This window comes from Akebia trifoliata, chromosome 1 (assembly GCF_017979445.1).
Source record: "Akebia trifoliata isolate Shusen 1 chromosome 1, ASM1797944v1, whole genome shotgun sequence".
In the NCBI taxonomy this organism is placed as follows: Eukaryota; Viridiplantae; Streptophyta; class Magnoliopsida; order Ranunculales; family Lardizabalaceae; genus Akebia; species Akebia trifoliata.
Genome location: NC_141375.1, coordinates 11,973,745 through 11,993,893, shown reverse-complemented (window position 1 = coordinate 11,993,893; position 20,149 = coordinate 11,973,745). Strand labels below are relative to the sequence as shown.

The window sequence follows — 20,149 nt, the reverse complement described above, 5'->3', positions numbered from 1 at the left end:
AATAAACTCTCAATCTCATCCCGGATCCCTACACCTTTTTGGCCTCCTACCTTGTTATCCATTTTTCCTGAGATCTTCCCCGAACAGAAGTCCTCTCATGATCCCTAATCTTTAAGGATCTTCGTATAAGAATCCCTTGTTTTTCGAGGAAGTTACTCAATTTGAAGAGATTCCGCGTTGACCGCATCACATCCTGTTGAAATTCTTGGGATATCCCACAAAATTGGGATATCTAAAAGATTTGTCTTGCTAAATAATTCTACCATGCTCTGCTCTCAAAACAGAGCAGGGTGGATACTTTCCCCTGCCCTAAATCTGGGTTGGGTTGACTTAGGTGCCTCTAAGTAGAGTAGAACAGCTCTGCTTAATTTATTCATTCTACCCACATCTAGACACGTGTAGGGTTCATATGCATTACATCTTTTACCTATTACAAAAATCATAGTAACTAAGTGTTCGGATTCGACAATTATTTGGCCAAGGTTTAGTTATGTTGATTCAGATAAGTTCATGAAATTTTCATAAATAAATCAAGAAAATTCTAAAATTTTCATAAATAATGTTTTTAAGTTTCTTCTCACAATCCATCATCTTCAACTTTCCTTAAGGGTGTAACTTGGTACGATTTGTTTTGATTTGAGGCCAAATTGGAATCGAACTAACATAGGTCGATTCCACCGAATTAGAATCAAAACCAAACCAAAATGTCATTGGAACCAAACCGAGCTAAGGTCAATTTGATTCGGTTCGGTTTGGTTTGGTTCGATTCTATGGATTGCCAATATTCTATAAATTATACATTAGAAGTAACATATTTTAATGGAAAAAAACAAACATATAATAAACATAAGATTTCATACAATAACTCTTAATCTATGCATAAAAAATCATTATTTTATCCATAATAAAGTGTTTAATCTATATCCTAACTCCTAAAATAATTCATAATACATTAATATACATATATTATATATATATATAGTTATTTATTTATTACTTCAAGGGATTCGGTTCTTTACAAACTTGATCCGAGAATCAAAACCAAATTAATCGGTTCTCCATTTTCTTAACCCGGAACCAAATCGCAACTTGTAATAAATCGAACCAAACCACTCTAAAGCTATCAATTCGGTTCGTTCTCTGTTTGAATCGGACCAAATTGTACCCCTACTAAAAATCCTATTTGTTTGAGTAGAAGAAAATAAAATTTTGTGGTTAAAAATACCAATTAATTCGTCAATTTTCCGATTTAAAATTTGGAAAAAAAAAAATTGACTTTGTAAAATTATTAAAGCTTTTTCAATACTTTAATAGTAAGAATTATATTTATATTATTTATTATTTAAAATAATCAAATACAACTGTTCAAGTAGATCGGGTTTATAAGTCTGTCTCGTTATTTTTGAGTTGACTCCGTTGGCTAGTTCAAACGAGTTCCAAGGTTTAGACAAGTTAAAATTCAACTAAATATTGAGTCGCCCGAGTTTCGAGTTAACTCGACGAGCTTTTAAAACAGTTTGATGAACCCTAAAATGTCTCTTTTAGTAGGGTTTGTGACTAGGGTTTATTCGGCGCTTGTTAATATTGCCTTCTCTCAGTCAGGTATTCTCTCTCTCCGCGTGTGTGCAGGTAGAGTTTGTTGAATGATTAATTCATTTGATGTTCTTGTTCTTTTCAGATTCTGCAAATTTTACGGAGTATTTGATTTTTAATAGCGTTTTGTGCCATAGATTCCTTAGTTTTGTTAACCGATTGTCTTATCTTCCCATCAATATTGTCTTGTTAATTATTTGGATCTGACATAGTTTTGAAATTTTGAATTCTATGATCCGAAGTTGTTGTTGTGATTTTGAACTAAAAATATGGCTGAAATTCAGGTTTGATTTGATTGGGAAGGAATTGTGAAAATGGTAGAGAAAGTGAAGGGCCGAAAAGAGGAGGTGCTTACTAGGGAGTACACCATCAACCTTCACAAGCGTCTTCATGGCTGGTAACAGCCCATTCAAATTTCAGTCTCAATGAATTATTTATTTTTATTTTTTGTATGTGAGTTTGATTCCAGGGTTCAATTCTAGGCATCGTTATCCTGTTCTGGATGAAATGAAACAGAGTCCAAAGTTCAGAATCATTTCGAAATTTCATAGAAATAACGAGAACTTTTTAAGCAAGGTCTTAGCCGAATTGTGACATCTTGATTCAGTGATACTGAGTTCTCCCTACCCTAGATCTTCTAGTTTTTTTCATTAGTCATATAAGGTTTATCATTTTGACTTTGTTTGTGTTTGATGTTTAGCTCCATTTAAATAATTGTCAGGAGAAGTTTTGCACTTCCGTTATGAACCAGTTTTAGTGGTCCATATTTGGTTAGAGATTTTCTGCCAACTTTGAAAGCATCATGAAAGCTGAAATCACAATAGAAAATGAGACAAGACCCATCTTTTCTATAAGGTCATATTTAAAAATAAAAAAATAAAAATTCTGATGGCAAAAGAAGGGGGGTGGGGGGATCAAAAACATGATGCATGATTTCATCCTGAGTACTGCTTTCACAATTAGGACCTGCTTTGTATGCCTGAAAAAAGTCCTAAAATTTACAAGTTTTTGTGTCAGAAAATTTTGGACTTAGAATTTGTTTGCCGTGAAACTTCACGAAGTTTTGTTTTGATTTTTATCATGACAAAGATTTATAGAATTTCTCTAGGAAAAAAAGGGTCGGTAGAGTGCATTCTTGAATCGGACCTCTGTAGCATTTTGTTTTATGTCCATTTATAGGTGTATCTAGCAGGGTTAATTAGGAAGTACTGTTCATGGGTAATCACATTTCAATATGTCTTTAGGCAATCATGAAGTAGTACTTTTTCCATTGTTTAACCATCTATACCACTACAGAAATTAAAATCTTCTGAAAACCACTGAAATGAAAATATAAATTTACTTTGTGAAGTATGAACCAAAATTTTCATCTGGATTATGTCATCATGGTAAAAAGTAGTTTGCTTTTCTAACAACAGCACTTTCAAGAAGAAGGCTCCCAATGCCATAAAAGAAATTAGAAAGTTTGCTCAGAAGTCCATGGGAACAAAGGATGTGAGGGTAGATGTGAAGCTGAATAAACATATCTGGAGTAGGGGAATCCGTAGCGTCCCGAGGAGGGTTAGGGTTCGCATTGCAAGGAAGAGAAATGATGATGAAGATGCCAAAGAAGAGCTTTACTCGCTTGTTACTGTCGCTGAAATCCCCGCAGAAGGTCTCAAGGGTCTGGGCACTAAGGTCATTGAAGAAGCTGATGATTGATAGATTGATTTTTGTTTAGAGTATCCCTCTTTTTTACCAGAGGGAAAGAAAATTTTGGAATTTGTAAGACTTTCCATGCCAGTTCTTTAAAATTCGTGCTCAGTTGTTTAAGAGCCCATCAAGATTGGCTTCCTATTTTTGTTTTGTAGTGACTTCCAACCTTTTCTTCTTATATGGCTTACACATAAGGTATCTAATATTTCTATCTTCTTTTTTTTTCCTATATATAATCAGTTGCCTATTTTATTTGTAGTAAAATGATCCTATGAGAAAATGGATTTCATCAGAGAAAAGTTTTCTTTGTGGGAGATGTCAAAAAGTGGGTTGTTTTTTAATTTGAGGGGTATACCTATATCATGATAATAGTAATATATTTTGCCATTCCAAAGAGAATCATTTTCCTTGGGGTTGGGTAACTTGAGTTAGAGAATATTTTATTTTCAACTTGGATGGAATTATTATCTGGAAAATTTTCAATTATATATACTTGAAAATCACTTTTTTTTATAAATAAATAAAAAATCTCATGTTATAATCACCATACCTATCTCTATGTGATTGTGGAGAAAATTCTCTTCTAAGACTTTTGCCTGCCTGGCATATTTTCTGGAATACTATCATAAACTTTGATTTCAATGCTAGTATTGAAGTAGCGGCAGCAGCAGTAGCAGAAGCTCTCTGGTGCTCGAAGTTGGATAAGTAATCACAATTTTCTCAAAATTGGGATTTATAAGTTGAGAGATGAACATGCCAATCCAAGATGGGATGATCTATTCTAATTAGTATGGGTTATGATTTCTTGTACCAATGAAAAGAAGTAATTGCAATTGCCACATACTCTATTCCATTTTAGAATTAAAATACTTTTGAATGATATCAAAGCATTATTGCAAGGGAAGAAGATGTCGATTCAGCATCCACTTTGCACGTAATGTACCTATTTGCCATGCCTAATGATACTATTGATTGTCATAATTTTGCTAGATGCCGCTAGCAATGACATAAAGGAAGAAACTCTGGTCTCCCAAATTGGGCTAAAAGGAAATGATCTGTGTAAGGACTTAATTGCAAAAATATACTATATTTGATTGCCTCCCCACCTCCAACTATTGTTTCTTCCCAAAATTAAGAATCACTGAAGATATAATACTTGAGAGCTACAATACTTAATCAATCTCTCAATCATTAAAGTTCCTTCTAAAACCCCATGTAATACTCATTCCCAATGATCTCATAAAAAATTAAACCATCATGCATTTCTTACACGACTGAGCATACAACCTTGAAAACTATGCTATGAGGGGAGATGCGGACCACCTATCTTCCCAAAAATGGATCCTCTCACCCTTCTCGGATTTTGACATTGTGTTTGGATTGAGAGAAATTGAGAGAAGAGAAGAAAATAAATGAGTCTCCATTTCTCTTGTTTGGATTGTTAAGTGGGGAGAGAAGAGAAAATAATTGCAGAGAAGAGGAGAGAAATAGAAATAAATCCTTTAAAAATATTTTCACTTTTTAGATATTTTAAAATTCCAAAGTTATCGTAAGTTCCCTCCTCTCAATCCAAACATGATGGAAGAGAAGCTCAGTTTCTCTTCTCTTTTCTTCTCGTCATTGACTTCTCTTCTCTCAATCCAAACATAGCCTAAGGATACCCTTCCATGACACACCCATACAACCACTTAAAAACCTCACATACCCACCCACCGACCCTGTCGCTCCTATACTTGGCACTAACAATCCCCCTCCGAAGGCACTCAATCACATCCAAACCTCTATAACCAATTTCCCATTAAATCCTTATTCATTTGACTTAATTTTCAAAAGCCTTACCCCTCACACTTTTTTTTTTTCAAACAAATGAAAATTTCTTCAAGTTTGCCCTCCTTCAAAGATGCATTTATCAGTTTATTTAATTTTGCCTCCACATTCTTGGGAATAGAAAATAATGATAAAAAGTGGACAAGAATACCTGCTAACATACTTCTGATGAGCATAATTTTGCCTCCTCTTGAAAAATATCCAACCTTCCACGATATTAACCTTACTCACTTTTAAACACTAGATCCCACAATACCATACTGGTGTATGGAACCCCCAATGAAAGACCCAAATAAGGTGAAGAAGATAAAGAGCCAACCTGACTACTCATCGTGAAAGCCAATCAATCCAACTCCGAGATATTTCATGGCAAATATCAGACTCTTTCATAAGTTAACTAATAATCCAAAAACAACCTCAAAGCAAATAAGGAGATTCTTCAAGAAATGAAACTAGGAGAAAGATGAACCAATGAATAACAATGTATCATCTGCAAATTGCAAATGGGATACTAATGGCCCTTTATGGCTAGACACAAACCCAAATAAGCTTCCATTAGAAACTGCTCTAGATATTGTTCTACCCACTGCTTCTGAACAATAACAAATGGAAAGAGAATTTCCTTGCCATAATCCTCTCGAACTACTAAATAACCCATTGTAGAGAAAGATCAAGTAAAGACACATCTCATTGGAGATTGGAGATGTAATCGACCTCCCTTAACTACCCAACTATGATTCTATGGGAGCTTTCTTCATTAATGACCCTATCCTTATGTATGATAGACATGAGATAATGGAAGTGACCACTTTAGAGTATTTCTAGACCATCAATTTTTGTTGGACATTCCTCGTCTTGGGTGTTAATATTAAATTTACACTCTACATACTTCACCTTGGTTCTACTTATTTTTAAGTCATTGGACTTCAAGACCTCTCTCCATAATTTTAGTTTTATATATGTTGCTTCTCTCTAGTTCCGTCAATTAATACTTTATAATTGTAACTAACATACACAAAGGTACATGCTATTGGACACACACAGTTACTTCATCAGTAACTAAAACAAACAAAGATAAATTCAAAGTCAATCCCTAGTGTAGACTAATTGTAATTGAGAACTCATTTGTCTCCTCTGTATTTTCCTTTACAACAGCTACAACTCTTGCATAAATATCCTTAATTATGCCAATGTATCCATACAGATCTTTTTCTTCTCTCAATACCCACCAATTAGCTCTATAAATGCTTTCTTTGTATAATTTTTCTATACAAATATTCAAATTTTACCTATATTTCTCTATCATTTGTCCAAATAGAAAGATTGTCTTGATGGTTGATCTCTACCTGACATAAAATTAAATTAGTTCTTTGATATGTTCATTTCTTGTATTAACTTTTGTTCAATCACTCTTTCCTATATTTTCATAACATGACTCTTAAGAGTCGATATCCCATACGGTGTCCTATTCCTATAGAGAGGAACAGTGTCTACGTGGCACAATTTGATTAGAAAATAAACACATTGGACTGTGTGACCAGCTTGATTAGAGGTGTTTCAGGCACCAATAAAATTGTACCCCATATACACTGATCCTATTTTTTTTTTATATAGGAACAGGACACTGTATTGGATCCCGAGTCTTAAGTATAATATTTCAATAGTTGGTATACTTCTTCTTAATGTCTCTCTTATTCTTATATATTGGTAATTCTAACATCTACCCATTTTAATCTTAATTAGAGCTATTTTTATTTTCAAAATCCTAATTCTACGGAAATACAAGTAACTTCCCAAATCTCACTCGTATCTCTTGTTAGTTCTAAATTTCTTTAGTGATCCTCATTTAATAATATCTAAAAATAATCCTTCTCTAACCTCATCTCCTACTATTTTTCTCATCTTCACCTTTAATGTACTTAGCATTATTTAAATATCTTCTAATTTTACTTTTAACTAATCTGTGCCAACTTGTAAACTCTTTCTCACCTTGTTTGTATAAAAAATACATAAAATTGAAACATAATTCATATTTTTTGTTTGAAAATTTTCTTTTCCAACCAAAAAAAATAAAAAACAAACAAATGAACTTGTTAAAGTTTAAATACGATGCCCTATCTTGCATAATCCTACTTAAGGGTGAGTAATAACTTTAAATATAGGTTGTAAGTCATTTCCTAAGAAAAATCACATTTTAAGCGTTAGATTTAATTTTATCATGGTAAATTATTTTCCTTCTAAAATTCTAGCAAAATGTGGATTTCATCTATCCACATGTATCCATTTTTTTTGTCTTTATTTACTCTCTCCTTTCTTCTTCTTCCTCTTATTTTTTTTCCTAAGGTACAATCAAACGCTTGATATCAAATTTTCATGTAATCCATTTTCTCATGGAATTTGAAATCCATGGAATAGCATTTTCCATGCAATCATAAGAGGAAATTATACAAAAACCTTCACAAATTGGACTTTCGATCAAGGGGTCTTCTTCCATCATTGGAGATATCCAACAACGTGGTCCACCAGTTCAACAACGGATTTCATAGAAGGTCCATGGAACACTCACAATTTTTCCTGAGTTGGTAAAATAAAATGATTTTGCTTTTAACATGATAAACAACCAATGGGACTGTGTATTCTAACAGCTACATTGTTCAAATAAGGTCTTTTGTTTGTTTGCAGAATGTACTTCGTGTAGGGGCAGGCATCAAGCCTCCTGTGAAACCCATTAGCCAATTTTTTGGGTCTTTCAGGTTATTTTCCCTACATTTTCACTCTTTTATTACCGATGATAGCCGGGGTAAGCATTTCTGTCACCACATAAGATAAAAATAATTCAAGCAGAATATACAATGAAACTTCACCATGACACAATTAATTTTGTAAATCAAATATTCAAAAGCTCTTAAATACTGAAATACAAATGGAGTCACAAGTTACCTACCAACAATATCATAGAAATCCATAAACTGCATCAGTAACAATATTGTTAAGAGCACAACACAGAATTACTCAGAATGGCTAAAAGTTCACATTCGATATGAAGATACCTTTTGTGCTATCTCCATGATCTCTTTCATTCGTTCATCAACTAGTTGATTCAATTGCTCTTCCTGATTGGTTTGATTTCTCTCAATTTCAGTGTCAATACTGTCTACATTTTCACTATCCCTCGACCGAAACATGACAAATGCCATTTCATGATCATTTGGAACTTCGATTACCCGTTTACCACAAGTCCCGGAATCTTTCCCTATAATGTCAGCCTTCATTCGGTCAGAAATAAGGGTTCGATAGTTCTCCATACATTGGCGGTCATCGGGATCAAGGTCAAGATATATGAGAATCTCCCAACATTGGATAAACTGCTTTTTGTTAATCTTCAATTTTTTTCTGACATCTTCAACTGCATTTAAAGGTGGGTCAGATTGAATCTTGTAGGTTTTCTTTGATAAGTTCCCTTGCTTCATTTGTGAAGAAACTGTAGTAATAGTAGGTTTAATGGTTTCAAAAGCAAGCAAGCGAAGGATATCAATGCAAGTGCGTACACGTTGGAGGTAATCTGATGGCTCTTCAACCGTTACATCATAAACATTTTCAGATATCGCAAAAGAATGAAGAACCTCTAGAAGATGGCGACCATGACCTTGGCCTTGGTAGGGAGGCAATACAAGTATCTGCCATCAAAGCACTATCATATCAGAAATACTAAAGAGGATACAAAAATTAGTCATGACAGAATTATTTTCCTGTCTAAGAAATGGAAACACTTTCAACTCTTTTTTTAGATAGCTTCTATTGTCACACCAACTTTTACTAATGCCAGCCCAAGATCTGTTCTAATTCTTTGGTGATTTACAAATGAATTGGGGTGGCATTAGCAAAAGTTGGTGTGCCAATGGAATCTCTCTTTTTTTTTTTTTTGAACTTGTAGCTCCGAGTAATCTGTAGTTGCAGTCGTAAAAATAGCTTTGGCACAACCCAGATTCATGTTTAGGCTTCTCAACACACAATCAGTTTCCCAGTATCTTAAAACATCATTTTGTTAATATAGAAGGATAAAAAAATAGTTTTCCTGATTGATTAAAAAAATTCTCGTAGTTGATTTTGGAAAGTTTGGGATAGCTTCAGCCACAATGCTTATCTGGATAATGTTTTAATCAAACATAAGAATAACCGATTAGGGAGGATACAGATGGAACAACAAATCATAGTGCTCAAGGCATTGGAGCACCATTCAACCAAAAAACATTAGGACAATCTAGTGACTTGGGCACTGATATTTGGTGCTCCAAATCTTTTTTTTTCCATGACTAAAATTGTGACTATATAAGACCAGGTACCTGACTGATACGCAAGCGTGAACTGTCCGGGTAGTGGTAAAACCGATAAACAGTTGCAAAACCGAGCAATTTAAAATGAATATCTCCATGTTGATCTGTTTTCCTCTGAACCACAACAAAGATATCCCATCTTGGATCAGTTATGTCAATAGGACTGCCACCTGAACCAAAGGAGACTACTTGTCACAGATTGGCATCACATATGGATTGTCACAAACAAATATAAGCAAGAATCAAATGCTCCCATCGTACAAGACAAGGTGAAATACTTACCATCAAGAAGAAGAAGCACAAGAGGTACTAACCGACAATAGAGCTCTCCAACAGGCATGCTATTTACAGCCATGCGAATTACCTGATGCTGAGGAAGGAGAATTAAACCTTCAAATACACATGTATGCCAACCAAAATAGGAAATAGAAAAAGGCAAAAGATTAACAGAAAATAGATCAAGAGAAAATGAATGTTGAGCAATCAAGAAGTAAAGTGTACATAATTATAAGGCATTGAGCAAGGACAATAAGATAGACGGATAAGTAGAAAGAGACTAGAAAATATATATATATTAATGAAATTAGTGCATAGGAACGAAAGAAGTAATCCTGATAAGTGATTAAAGTCAATTGTGTAACACTATTTATGTATGATGCATTGTAATAGGGTATACTTTGATACACCAAATCATGATCATGTGAGGATTAGGATAAGATTAAGATAGATTTCGATTGGATATATAGAGTTTCTTTCCATTTATTGGGCATATGCAAGGAGACCATGGAAAGCACCAGTTAGAAAGTGTGATGTGGAGTAAAAAAGTGTAAGGTGGGTGTAGATGCAACTTGTTTGGACGCTTCTTTGCATTCTCTCACAAACCCAGCAGAACCCAAGTCAACACAATTTTCACCTTGGATTGGGCTCTAGTTGAGCAGCTCATGCTCAAGCTCAGATTGTGCAACATTTTGGTCAAGGCTGTCAATGGGCTGGGTGATGGGGTTTGGGTCATGTTACTCATATTATATAATCTTACGCATTAAAAGTCTTGACACCTATCTTGTGTTGTCGTGAAAACCCATGCTGGAAGCAGCTCCCATTTTTCAAAGTAGTAAACCCCCAATTTCCCTAGCACTTCATAACACCACCAAAAGATACCACTAGCCACAAATCCCAGACTTCTAAGACCCAAACTTTATACAAAATTTCTGAAGATCCCGCAACATAGAACATGCCTAAAATAATAAATAAATTGCAAAGATGGTGACAGATATCGTCCCCATTATTCAAAATTTCTGAAACTCACAAACAAAGAACATGCTTAGAGATTATACAAGCCAACATCCCTATTATACAAAATTTCTGAAAATCCCAAAATAAAGAACATGTATTGAATATCTAGAACTAGAGGAAGTCTTTTTGCTATTAGGTAACTACACAAATTGATCTAACCCATATTTTGGGAACAAATGCAACCCTAAAATTTCTAATGCGGAACGGAAATCAAGTCAAATGTTATGGGTTCCGATAGAAAATTTGTAATTATTTAAGTTTTCAATTATTTGGGTATAGATTTATCGTTTTATTGTTTGGGATTATTTTAGATTAGTTATTTATTTAGATTTCTATTTTAGAACTTTAATTTTATGTTTTTTGGGTTTATTTTAATCTTTTATTAGCTCATGGTTTTAGTATAATATTTAGGGGCACTTTAGTAATTTTACTTTGTATTTTATTTAAGTTTATTAGGATTTGAAAATTAGGAGGGAAAATTATGAAAATTAGGTTTATTTATTTGGTATTTTAGTTTGACTAGAATTCTTGATTTATTTTCTTTATAGATTGTATTAGGGTGTTTTTAATTAATTACCAACAAAGATTTTGATGAATGAAGAAAGAGTTTCTTTTATGGAGTAAACTGAGTTCTCCACCATTCTTGGTGTGATTCCAAAAAAACTTGGGAAGGAGTAAACTGAAAACCCGCACAGAGATGAAAAACACATCTCAAAAATATATAGAGTATCCTTAGGGGCATACTATGAAATGCAGCTAGGGTTGAGAGGATAATGAAACAACGATTAGAATAAATTGCAAAACCCAAAAACACCTAAAAAAATTGTAATCCGGGAAAATTTTCAAACTATTGATTGAGAAGCCGATGAAGTATGTTTTTTTTTTTTTTGCAGAAAATATTGTTCACGCATCACCATTCACACAGAAAACATTGTTCATGGGACACTGTTCAACAAGCACTAATCATGCAAAAAACATTGTTCATGTAGCACCATTCACGCGGTACTAATCACATGACAGTATTCACAAATTTATTCTTAAAATTGAATTTTTGGGACTTCAAAACTGTCCATCAATTCCTCAAACATTCATAGACACCATAAACCGACACAAAGCAAGTCCTAGATAAACATCTAGGTGCAAACAAACAAAGCTCAAACACATAATCTCTTTTTGGAACCTAGGCTTTAGGATTTGAAAGTATTGAGTTGAAGAGGGAAGAGAAAGGGATTAAAAGGAGGGAAAAAAGAAGAGAAAATGAGCAAATCTAATGGTAGAAGTGCTCTAATACCATGTTAGAAGATTAGGGTTAAGGAGAAAACTAGAGGAGAAATGAGTAGATCACTCCCAATAGGGTTTGACCCCTCTTTTATATTAAAAACATGTGGTTGGTTGTGTGTGCTTAAGTATTAGGGCCGCACGACCTTACATGAATGAGAAATAAGACATGGGTCATGTGGGCTTAAGTATTGGGCCCACACAACATTAAATAAGAACTCTAACACCTATACTTTTGAAGCTCAAGCTACTTAATTGAACACTATCAGAGGAGTCTTTTTGCGATTCAATAACTACAGAAATTGATTCTAACCCCTTATTTAGGGAACTAATAAGACCCTAAAATTTTCAATACTTCTAAGTGTAATGATTTCTGCCACCCCTTTCTGACATACACCCCTATCACAGAACTATAGATCATTTGCCTCATGATACGCATAAGCATAAATCTTTTTCTTGTGTATCTTGAGGAAAATGATCTACGGTTCTGTGACGGGGCGTAAGAGAGGGTATGTCAAAGAGGGGCGTCGTATTATCACAACTCTTTGACATACCCCCTCTTACGCCCCCATCATATTTTTTTCTTTTCAAAAAAAAAATGCTCAAGATACTCAATCGAACACCACTATGATGAAAATAAACCCATTTTTACCAAACAACTAATTGAACTGCTAAATTTTAGTGGGGAAAACACAAACTTAACCCACATTGTAATTTAGAGATTTGCAAGATATAATCCAACCCAAACCTAATTAAGTCATTTAGATTAAATGGATGTCTATTAGAAGAGATAAAACAAATCAAAGAGTTTAACTAGCCTATTGTAAGACCACAACCCATCAACACCCTCCTTTTAGAATGCCGAGGTGGCACAAGGATGGATCTTAAAAGTTAAATCCTCAGACACTTGTTGTCGTCACTCAACATCAGAACCAATATTACAACAAAGGCAAGTCCCGAGTCACTCGTAGATTTAGTTCTTCTCCTTCAAGAGTTTTGGAAAGACATTTTCTTCCACCACGATCTAGGTTAAAACCTATAAATCAAATGTTGAAGACGACATACAAAAGGAATCGAAAAAGATAGAGAGGTTGAAGATGACCTAGAACACAAAGGAGATAGAGTGAGTGACGTAATGGAAGCATGTGAATCAATAGATTCAATAGGTTGTGTTCAATAAAACACCCAAAATCAATTTAAATCAATAGATTCGATTGATAAACAAGCAATAGCTTGAAAGAAAAAGAAGCATGAAGCTAAAAAGTAATTAAAAGATAAAAGATAATTGGATTGATTATTGATTTTTGGATTTGAAGCTCCTTATATAAGATAACTCCATCACAACAACTTATAATCCTACTAAAACACTAAAAATTAATATTCCTAACCTATTTATAACATAATATTAACTTTTTAATCCTATTAGAACTCAAATTAGAGATTTCTAAGCACTTCTAATTATAGTTTAAATAATAAAAACAAATTTAACAATTAGAAACTAACAAGGAATTGTACTTTTAACATAACTATGACATAGAAATTCTATTAGACGTAGAAATAGAAATCCTACTAGAAATAAAAATTTAATAGAATTAGAAAACTATTTAGAGCTGTAGATGTCCTACATCAGTGAGACTACTAACACAATCAGAGAGAGGAGATGGAAAGTCGTGAGAAAGGATATTTGATTTACAATCTCGAGATCCGTGACAAGATTAAATCTCAACCCCTACTTTGTGAGGAGATAAAGATTGAGATAAGGAGAAGGGGGAACCTTTGCCCCTTATCTTTTAGATAATACTATTATGGTTATATTTATTATATATAGAAAAAATTCCTAGTGAACCAGACCATAAAAAGGCTCGAAAACTTGTGAGTCAATACGAGCTTGGACATAGGCAAATTTTTATTTGGCCAAACCTAATATCAACCATTAGAAGGGAAAAGTTAGGTTTAGGATTTTGAGGTCCAGTTAGGATCGGGCTGATTATGGACCAACCAGGACCATTGACAACCTAAGTTTGCTTGAGTAGATCAAGGCTCGAGTTAGGTTTTCCCCCAACCACCCAAGTTGCACCCTTAGCTTTGAGAGGTCAAGGGGAAGTCCAAAAAAGATTTCGATCAATTTAAAAACACTTGCAGAAGCATGCTTTCAAATAAGATATAGCCATAGGTTAAATGGAAAGTGTCACATGATTTGGTTGTAGTAATGCTTTCAAACATTAAGTGAAGCAAGGTATGAGATTGGCTAGCATTTCAAGGCATAAGATGTAAGCCTCACATGCATGAAATTTTTAAATAAATAATATCATATATAAATAATTAATATTGAAATTGAAATAATAATAATAATAATAATAGAATAGCAACCACATATTTCCAAAAGAAAATTTAAGTATGTATTTCCAAATTTTAAGTTTCAAATCTTCATAATTGAATTATAAGTCTTAATCCCAAACATGAATAATGTTAAATAATATATTTTAATTTTGAAAGTTTCTACACTGAATTATTTTTATATTTATTATAAAATATAACAAAATATTATTTTTCAATAAATTTCGCTGCATAATACAAAATACTAAATAAAATTATGCATGGCCCAAAACACTTCAAAAAATTTCTTTGATCCATTATTATTTTACATTCGAATTTATTTTTAAGTGCACCAATTATGTTTCTTTTAGGTTAAATTTTTTGTGTTGCCACTGGATAAGCGAGATTTTAATAAAATCAATAACTCAGTGAGGACGGGAATCGAAACACTTCAAAAAATTTCTTTGATCCATTATTATTTTATATTCGAATTTATTTTTAAGTGCACCAATTATGTTTCTTTTAGGTTAAATTTTTTTGTGTTGTCACTAGATAAGCTAGATTTTAATAAGATCAATAACTCAGTGAGGACAGGAATCGATCCCAGGTCTATAGTGTCATAGAATTTACCAACTAATCCAACTGGCACCTTCATAAATGCTGCAACTATGTTGCATGCCAATAACAAAGGGAATTAGAAGATGATGATAAGAATAAGAAGAAAGAGAATAGAGATGGGAGGTAAATGGAAAATGCAATTAATAATCTATTTTTTAAATGACAAAACAAATAAATTAACATGAGGCATATGCCTCGATTGAAAGACATACGCCTTGTAGACACTTCAACTCAACTATATTTTACTTTCTTCCTTGGGCCTCAAAGCATTTTTAACGAACTTCACCCTAAGGTGCGTCTCAAGGCATAAGTCTCACAGGGCTTTAGAAACACTGTAAATACCTCAAATATTTTAGATAAGTCTCACATGCCTTTAAACTAGAGATTTCAGAATTTCCAAAAGAGACCCAATGCAGTCTACAATCAAGATACTAAATATTCAATATGCAGGTAATAAAAATTGTGTAGATATATCCATGAGCTAACATACAACATCCATTTTGGCCTCTATTTTACAATCTAAGTTTATATCGCTAGTACAAGAGTCCAGTTCCTTTGGCATCTGTCGCCACAACTAAATTATAATGCATGTAAAAGAAATAAGGAAAAATGAAACACACCTCCACTGTAAAAGCCTCTGATTCCAGCTGATTATTGGATGTGTTATCGTGTCCCTTGGTGTCTTCACAATGCACAACCTCTCCATTTGAAATGACATTTCTGAGACCATTGAATCAAATGAATAACAAAATATTGACTAAAAGAGATTTAAACATGAGCATACACAAACAAAGGTAAGTTTAAATCATTGATGATGAAGGTAATTAATGGAACATACTTGATATGCCTGTCTGTGGAGAAAGTTTGAAGAAAATCATCCTTTTCCTCAATCAGAGATTCACCAAATATTTTCTGTCGTAACAATATAATGCTCAATATGAATGCAAAGATGAAACCAAATAATAGCTTAACATGGGTGATTAACAGGGTACCTGAAGAGCATGCTTCAGATCTGTGATCCCCTTTCCACCCTTACAACAATGAAATAATAGCTAATGTTAGAGCATTGCCATAAGATAAAAGGCTAAGAAATTCAAGAAACAAAACCTATTCAAATTTGTCGATAGTAGAAATTAGTTAACTACCTAAGGAATCCCAATAACCAACTTAGATTTGGAGATGGGAATGTGTGTGTGGTGGCCCGGGGGGGGGGGGGGGGGGGGGAAGGGAGTTGACCTAAGGCAAGTGAGCCAACCAAGTTTTTCTATCATTTTCCTTTTTATGCGTAACTAATTAGGATTAGTGTAAAGCCTACTTGGCTGTAAACATATCCATCCTTCCAAGGTATTTTCAAGAAATCAAATAGACACAGTATTAAAGCTATGTACTTACTAACCATCATTGTCATATCCAAAACAGGGGAAAACAAATAAATAATAATAAGCAGGCAATACGTACATCAGATGTGCTCTGGAATGAAATATCCGCGTAAGCATGAAATGATACGCTACTCAACCAAATGTTAATCTGCATCAAATGTGTTAAAGGATTTTAACAAAACTGCACTGAACTATGTAACATAATCAGAAGGTTTTTCAAACTTTAAACAATAATAGAACTATTCCATAACATAATAAATATAAGTAGATATATAGTGAGAATGCCAACAACGACTATATTTTTGTTTAACAACTTAATAAAGAAGTATTGTTGAATCATTCTTTCAGAAAATTATTTAAAAAAAAAAAGACAACCATATATAACAAAATGTGAACCCTCATCAAGTGAGACAATACAGCTAAAAACAGAAGTGTCAGACCTACATAAGCACTGATAAAACATTATCCAATACACAATATGTAGATAACAACTTAAAGATGGAAAGGTTTGGCTCAACATGGATTGATGTTAAACCAACACAAACCAGAAGCTAACATGAACTCAAGTTTAGTACCAATTTGGTCAACCAGAACCAGACCCTGTAGCCCTAAATTGAAACATTGAGGACAGTTTAAGATAATACAAAAACAAATATGAGTAAGTTTTACAATACCACTTATAACATGAAATTTTCTAACATCGACTTAAATGGAATCAAAATGAGATAAAGCTCGTGTGTAATCTTTGAATTATTGAATTAAAATATCATCTTGGTGCACAAACACAGGGCCAATTGGCATGAATCATACCAACATGGGAGAGGAATCACTTCAATGGAATGAAGAATCTCTCTTCACTCACAAGGTTTCAAAAACTTAAAAATAACTTTTAATTCATTCTATCAAAAATAACTACTCCATCTCAATTTATAGACTTCTCTAACCCTCGGCTTCCCTATTCAAATCAAAACAAAGCAATGAAATCATATGGGTTATGCACCCCGCATGACATCTATGAGAAGAATTAAAATTGATATGAATGCAAAACAAACCTTTAATTCTTTGTGTCCATATATTCGTCCATCTTCGTCGAAAAATTGATTCAAATCAACTGGATCAATATGAAAGCTATCTCCAGCACCCACTTCCTCTTTGTTATTAACTACACAATAGTTTTTCAAAACAAATGAACCACAATAAGAAAAATTAAGAGCGATTTAGTGATATACCCCTTTGAACTTAGTCATCCATTTAACTAATGCATAACCCAAATGACCAAATTTCCCCATTTTTATTACTACATATTAATCCATCTGAAAGTGGACATCCTTTAGTCATCAAAATTCTGTGTATCTAGCCCCAAAGTGACATATGGCTTGTCTCAAAGGTATCTCAATCATTCATACCATACAAATAAACGACGGCTGGGATTCATACCATGATTTACAAATAGTCGATATTTTAAGAAATTATTTTCTTCTTTAGAAGTGGAGATCTTCAAACTAACTAGTTCAATGAAAGGTAAGATTGAGAAACCAAGCTAGAACAATCACTTAAACATCAATAAACATAAATCTCGAACCTATTATTCAAGGTCATTGGGATACCTATGGATCATTCACATAATAAACTTTTACTTTGTTTTATTGGTTTGAGGACAAAATTTGTTTGCCTATTTACCTTAAATCGTGTATTTGTGATAACACTCCTGAAGTCCAAATGGAGGTGGCCCACCTTTAAAATCCAGACTACAGAAGCTTTATTTCTGTTTGTTTCGTTTCAGATTTCAGACTTCAGAACCGAAATTCAGAAGTTTTGAATCAGCAATGGGGGGACGTTGGATGAAACTTCTGAAGTCTGATCTCTAGTTTCCAGACTTCAGACTTCAGACTTCAGAAGTGTTACCAAACATATCATATGAACCCATTCTTCAACATATCGACCCCTCACTTTATTTGAACCATTGAGATGGTATCTCCACAAGCCTGTGTCTCACTGGGTCAACTGAGGAAGAACAAATTGCCCAAAGACTACCCCTTTCTAGAGGAACAAAATGGTAATTTCAAAAACTGGAAATATGTCAAATAAAGTGAAAAAACAAAAACTAAGGGTTTCACTAAATTACTCAAAAATAAACAAATGAATTTGTGAAAAAAATAAAAACACATAAGATTCAATTGAAGATGAAGAAACCCATAATACCCAGAAAAATTTTGATGCAATCGTTCGCCTCAACTCCAACATCTGTAAAAAAAAAAAAAAAAAAAACACTAAAATCGAGAGTTTCTGATAGAAATACATGCAGCGTAAAGAGATCTTGTGAAGTTTTTAATCCGAATATACTCACCAATACTAGAGAATCCGACTCGCCTTCGTTTCTTAGCGTCTGTGATTGGATCAGTTGCAGCTTGTTTCAGACCCATTTGAGCTAATTAGGGTTGGTTTTCAGAGCGGGAAACAACAAATGAGAGAAGAGAGAGGGAAAGGCGGGAAATGCCAAAGATGGGTCTCACACTTTCACGTCTATACTTTTTATACAGAACTTTTATTTCAACACTCCAACTTTTTACTAATAACACACCAATCATTTCACCATCCTTTAATTTCAAGGGTGAATCTCCACTTCTAAAGCTAGATACGAAGAAATTCCGAGTCTCATACACTATTCATTTTTATTCTCAAAACTTATTTTTCTAGTGAATCATCACTTTTATAATTCATTGATACAATATAAACAATTTTGCTACATCAACAATCTCACTGGTACTTTATCAACGAATTCATCGATTATAAAAGTGACGAATTCACTTGAAAACACATGTTGAGAATAAAAATGAAAAGCGTACCAAAATTGAAATTTTGACATAAATTGTGCACGTTTTGGGAAATGTCTCTAATTTCAAAAGAATGGGGGTTTTAAAAGAAAAAAAAATGTACTAATAGAATCTCTCATTTGATATTGTAGAAGGAAATAACCGTGCAATTATCTAAACCGTACACGTGTCTAGGCCAGTTGAGTGGTACCATGCGCAGATCAGTATATGGGCGCTACCCAACAGCAGGACAGTTCAAATCAGAGATCTCCCTAGTTTTGTGAGAAGGGTAATGTAAATGTGTGATTTTCGATTCTGAAAATCACTTCTATGAAGGTTTGCAGTCGTCACCATTCATTTTTGTAAAAGAGTGTGAATGGTCACCTGATGTATATTTTTTAGAAAAAAAATGTCATTTTGGATGTTTTAGTGACTCTCGTACAGATAAGATACCAATCAACCTAAGATCGGGATAAACAGCTTGATTAGAAAAAAGGGAAGGTGTGAAACACTCTTTTCTTTCCACCAAGTGGTGGTAACCTCAAAATAACTAGGTCATTTTTGAATGAAAATGAAAATAAAATAAGTTTCATGTATTTAACAACTTGTACCTTAAGAAGGGGTTTGCTTTCGACTCGGATTATAAGATCATCTTATTGAAGGAGATGATCCATATAAACATTTAGCCTTGAGAACTACATATGTTTTTGAAAAGTGTTGGTTAATGGTTATGAGTCCATTCTCTTGAGTTGAGAAGGACCCGAATACCGATTGCCTCAAAACAGATTAAATTATTAAAATGATTTTGTTTTGAAGGTGGTTACAACACTACGTGAAAATCTCCTATTTTAACTAAAAAATTTGTTGGGCCTGGCCCGTCAAATTTTGATACCCAAATTCCGCGGCCTACGGACCACGTTTCCAAATCTCAAGCTCGATCTCACTCTCAATCACTCGATCTCATCTCTCTCTCATTATCTGTGTCTCTCTCTCACTGTCTCTT

General features: G+C 33.7%; 2 protein-coding genes across 4 annotated transcripts; one reads left to right on the top strand and one right to left on the bottom strand.

The window, feature by feature from the left end:
- The first annotated feature begins 1,467 nt into the window (after window positions 1-1,467).
- On the top strand, window positions 1,468-3,524 carry LOC147410721 (large ribosomal subunit protein eL31). 2 transcript variants are annotated; one of them, XM_086439416.1, is made up of 3 exons: window positions 1,468-1,602; window positions 1,878-1,990; window positions 3,012-3,524. In XM_086439416.1, the coding sequence occupies exons 2-3, from the start codon at window positions 1,908-1,910 to the stop codon at window positions 3,292-3,294; spliced, it is 366 nt and encodes a 121-aa protein (XP_086295542.1). In that variant the 5' UTR covers window positions 1,468-1,602; window positions 1,878-1,907; the 3' UTR covers window positions 3,295-3,524. The 2 variants fall into 2 exon arrangements, with proteins under 2 accessions (XP_086295542.1, XP_086295552.1); XM_086439426.1 differs by having other exon boundaries at window positions 1,525-1,629.
- A 4,279-nt stretch (window positions 3,525-7,803) lies between these two features.
- Window positions 7,804-18,832, bottom strand: LOC147410720 (putative histone acetyltransferase type B catalytic subunit). Of its 2 annotated transcripts, none has more exons than XM_086439405.1 (10): window positions 18,681-18,832; window positions 18,536-18,577; window positions 17,386-17,495; window positions 16,413-16,481; window positions 15,947-15,985; window positions 15,793-15,866; window positions 15,575-15,674; window positions 9,732-9,813; window positions 9,459-9,619; window positions 7,804-8,792 (listed from the first exon to the last, which is right to left on the bottom strand). In XM_086439405.1, exons 1-10 carry the CDS (start codon window positions 18,754-18,756, stop codon window positions 8,145-8,147), a joined length of 1,401 nt encoding a protein of 466 aa, XP_086295531.1. In that variant the 5' UTR covers window positions 18,757-18,832; the 3' UTR covers window positions 7,804-8,144. The 2 variants fall into 2 exon arrangements, with proteins under 2 accessions (XP_086295531.1, XP_086295524.1); XM_086439398.1 differs by having other exon boundaries at window positions 7,806-8,792; window positions 9,732-9,819.
- Between the last annotated feature and the right edge of the window lie 1,317 nt (window positions 18,833-20,149).

Bases quoted from the DNA above. Each gene is read 5' to 3' on its own strand.
- LOC147410721 (XM_086439416.1), top strand. From the start codon at position 1,908: ATGGTAGAGAAAGTGAAGGGCCGAAAAGAGGAGGTGCTTACTAGGGAG. The intron at 1,991-3,011 runs GTAACAGCCCAT...TTCTAACAACAG, and splicing joins CACAAGCGTCTTCATGGCTG to CACTTTCAAGAAGAAGGCTC.
- LOC147410720 (XM_086439398.1), bottom strand. From the start codon at position 18,756: ATGGGTCTGAAACAAGCTGCAACTGATCCAATCACAGACGCTAAGAAA. The intron at 16,482-17,385 runs GTTTGTTTTGCA...CATTTGATGCAG, and splicing joins ATGGACACAAAGAATTAAAG to ATTAACATTTGGTTGAGTAG. The intron at 15,986-16,412 runs GTACGTATTGCC...CATTGTTGTAAG, and splicing joins CATTCCAGAGCACATCTGAT to GGTGGAAAGGGGATCACAGA.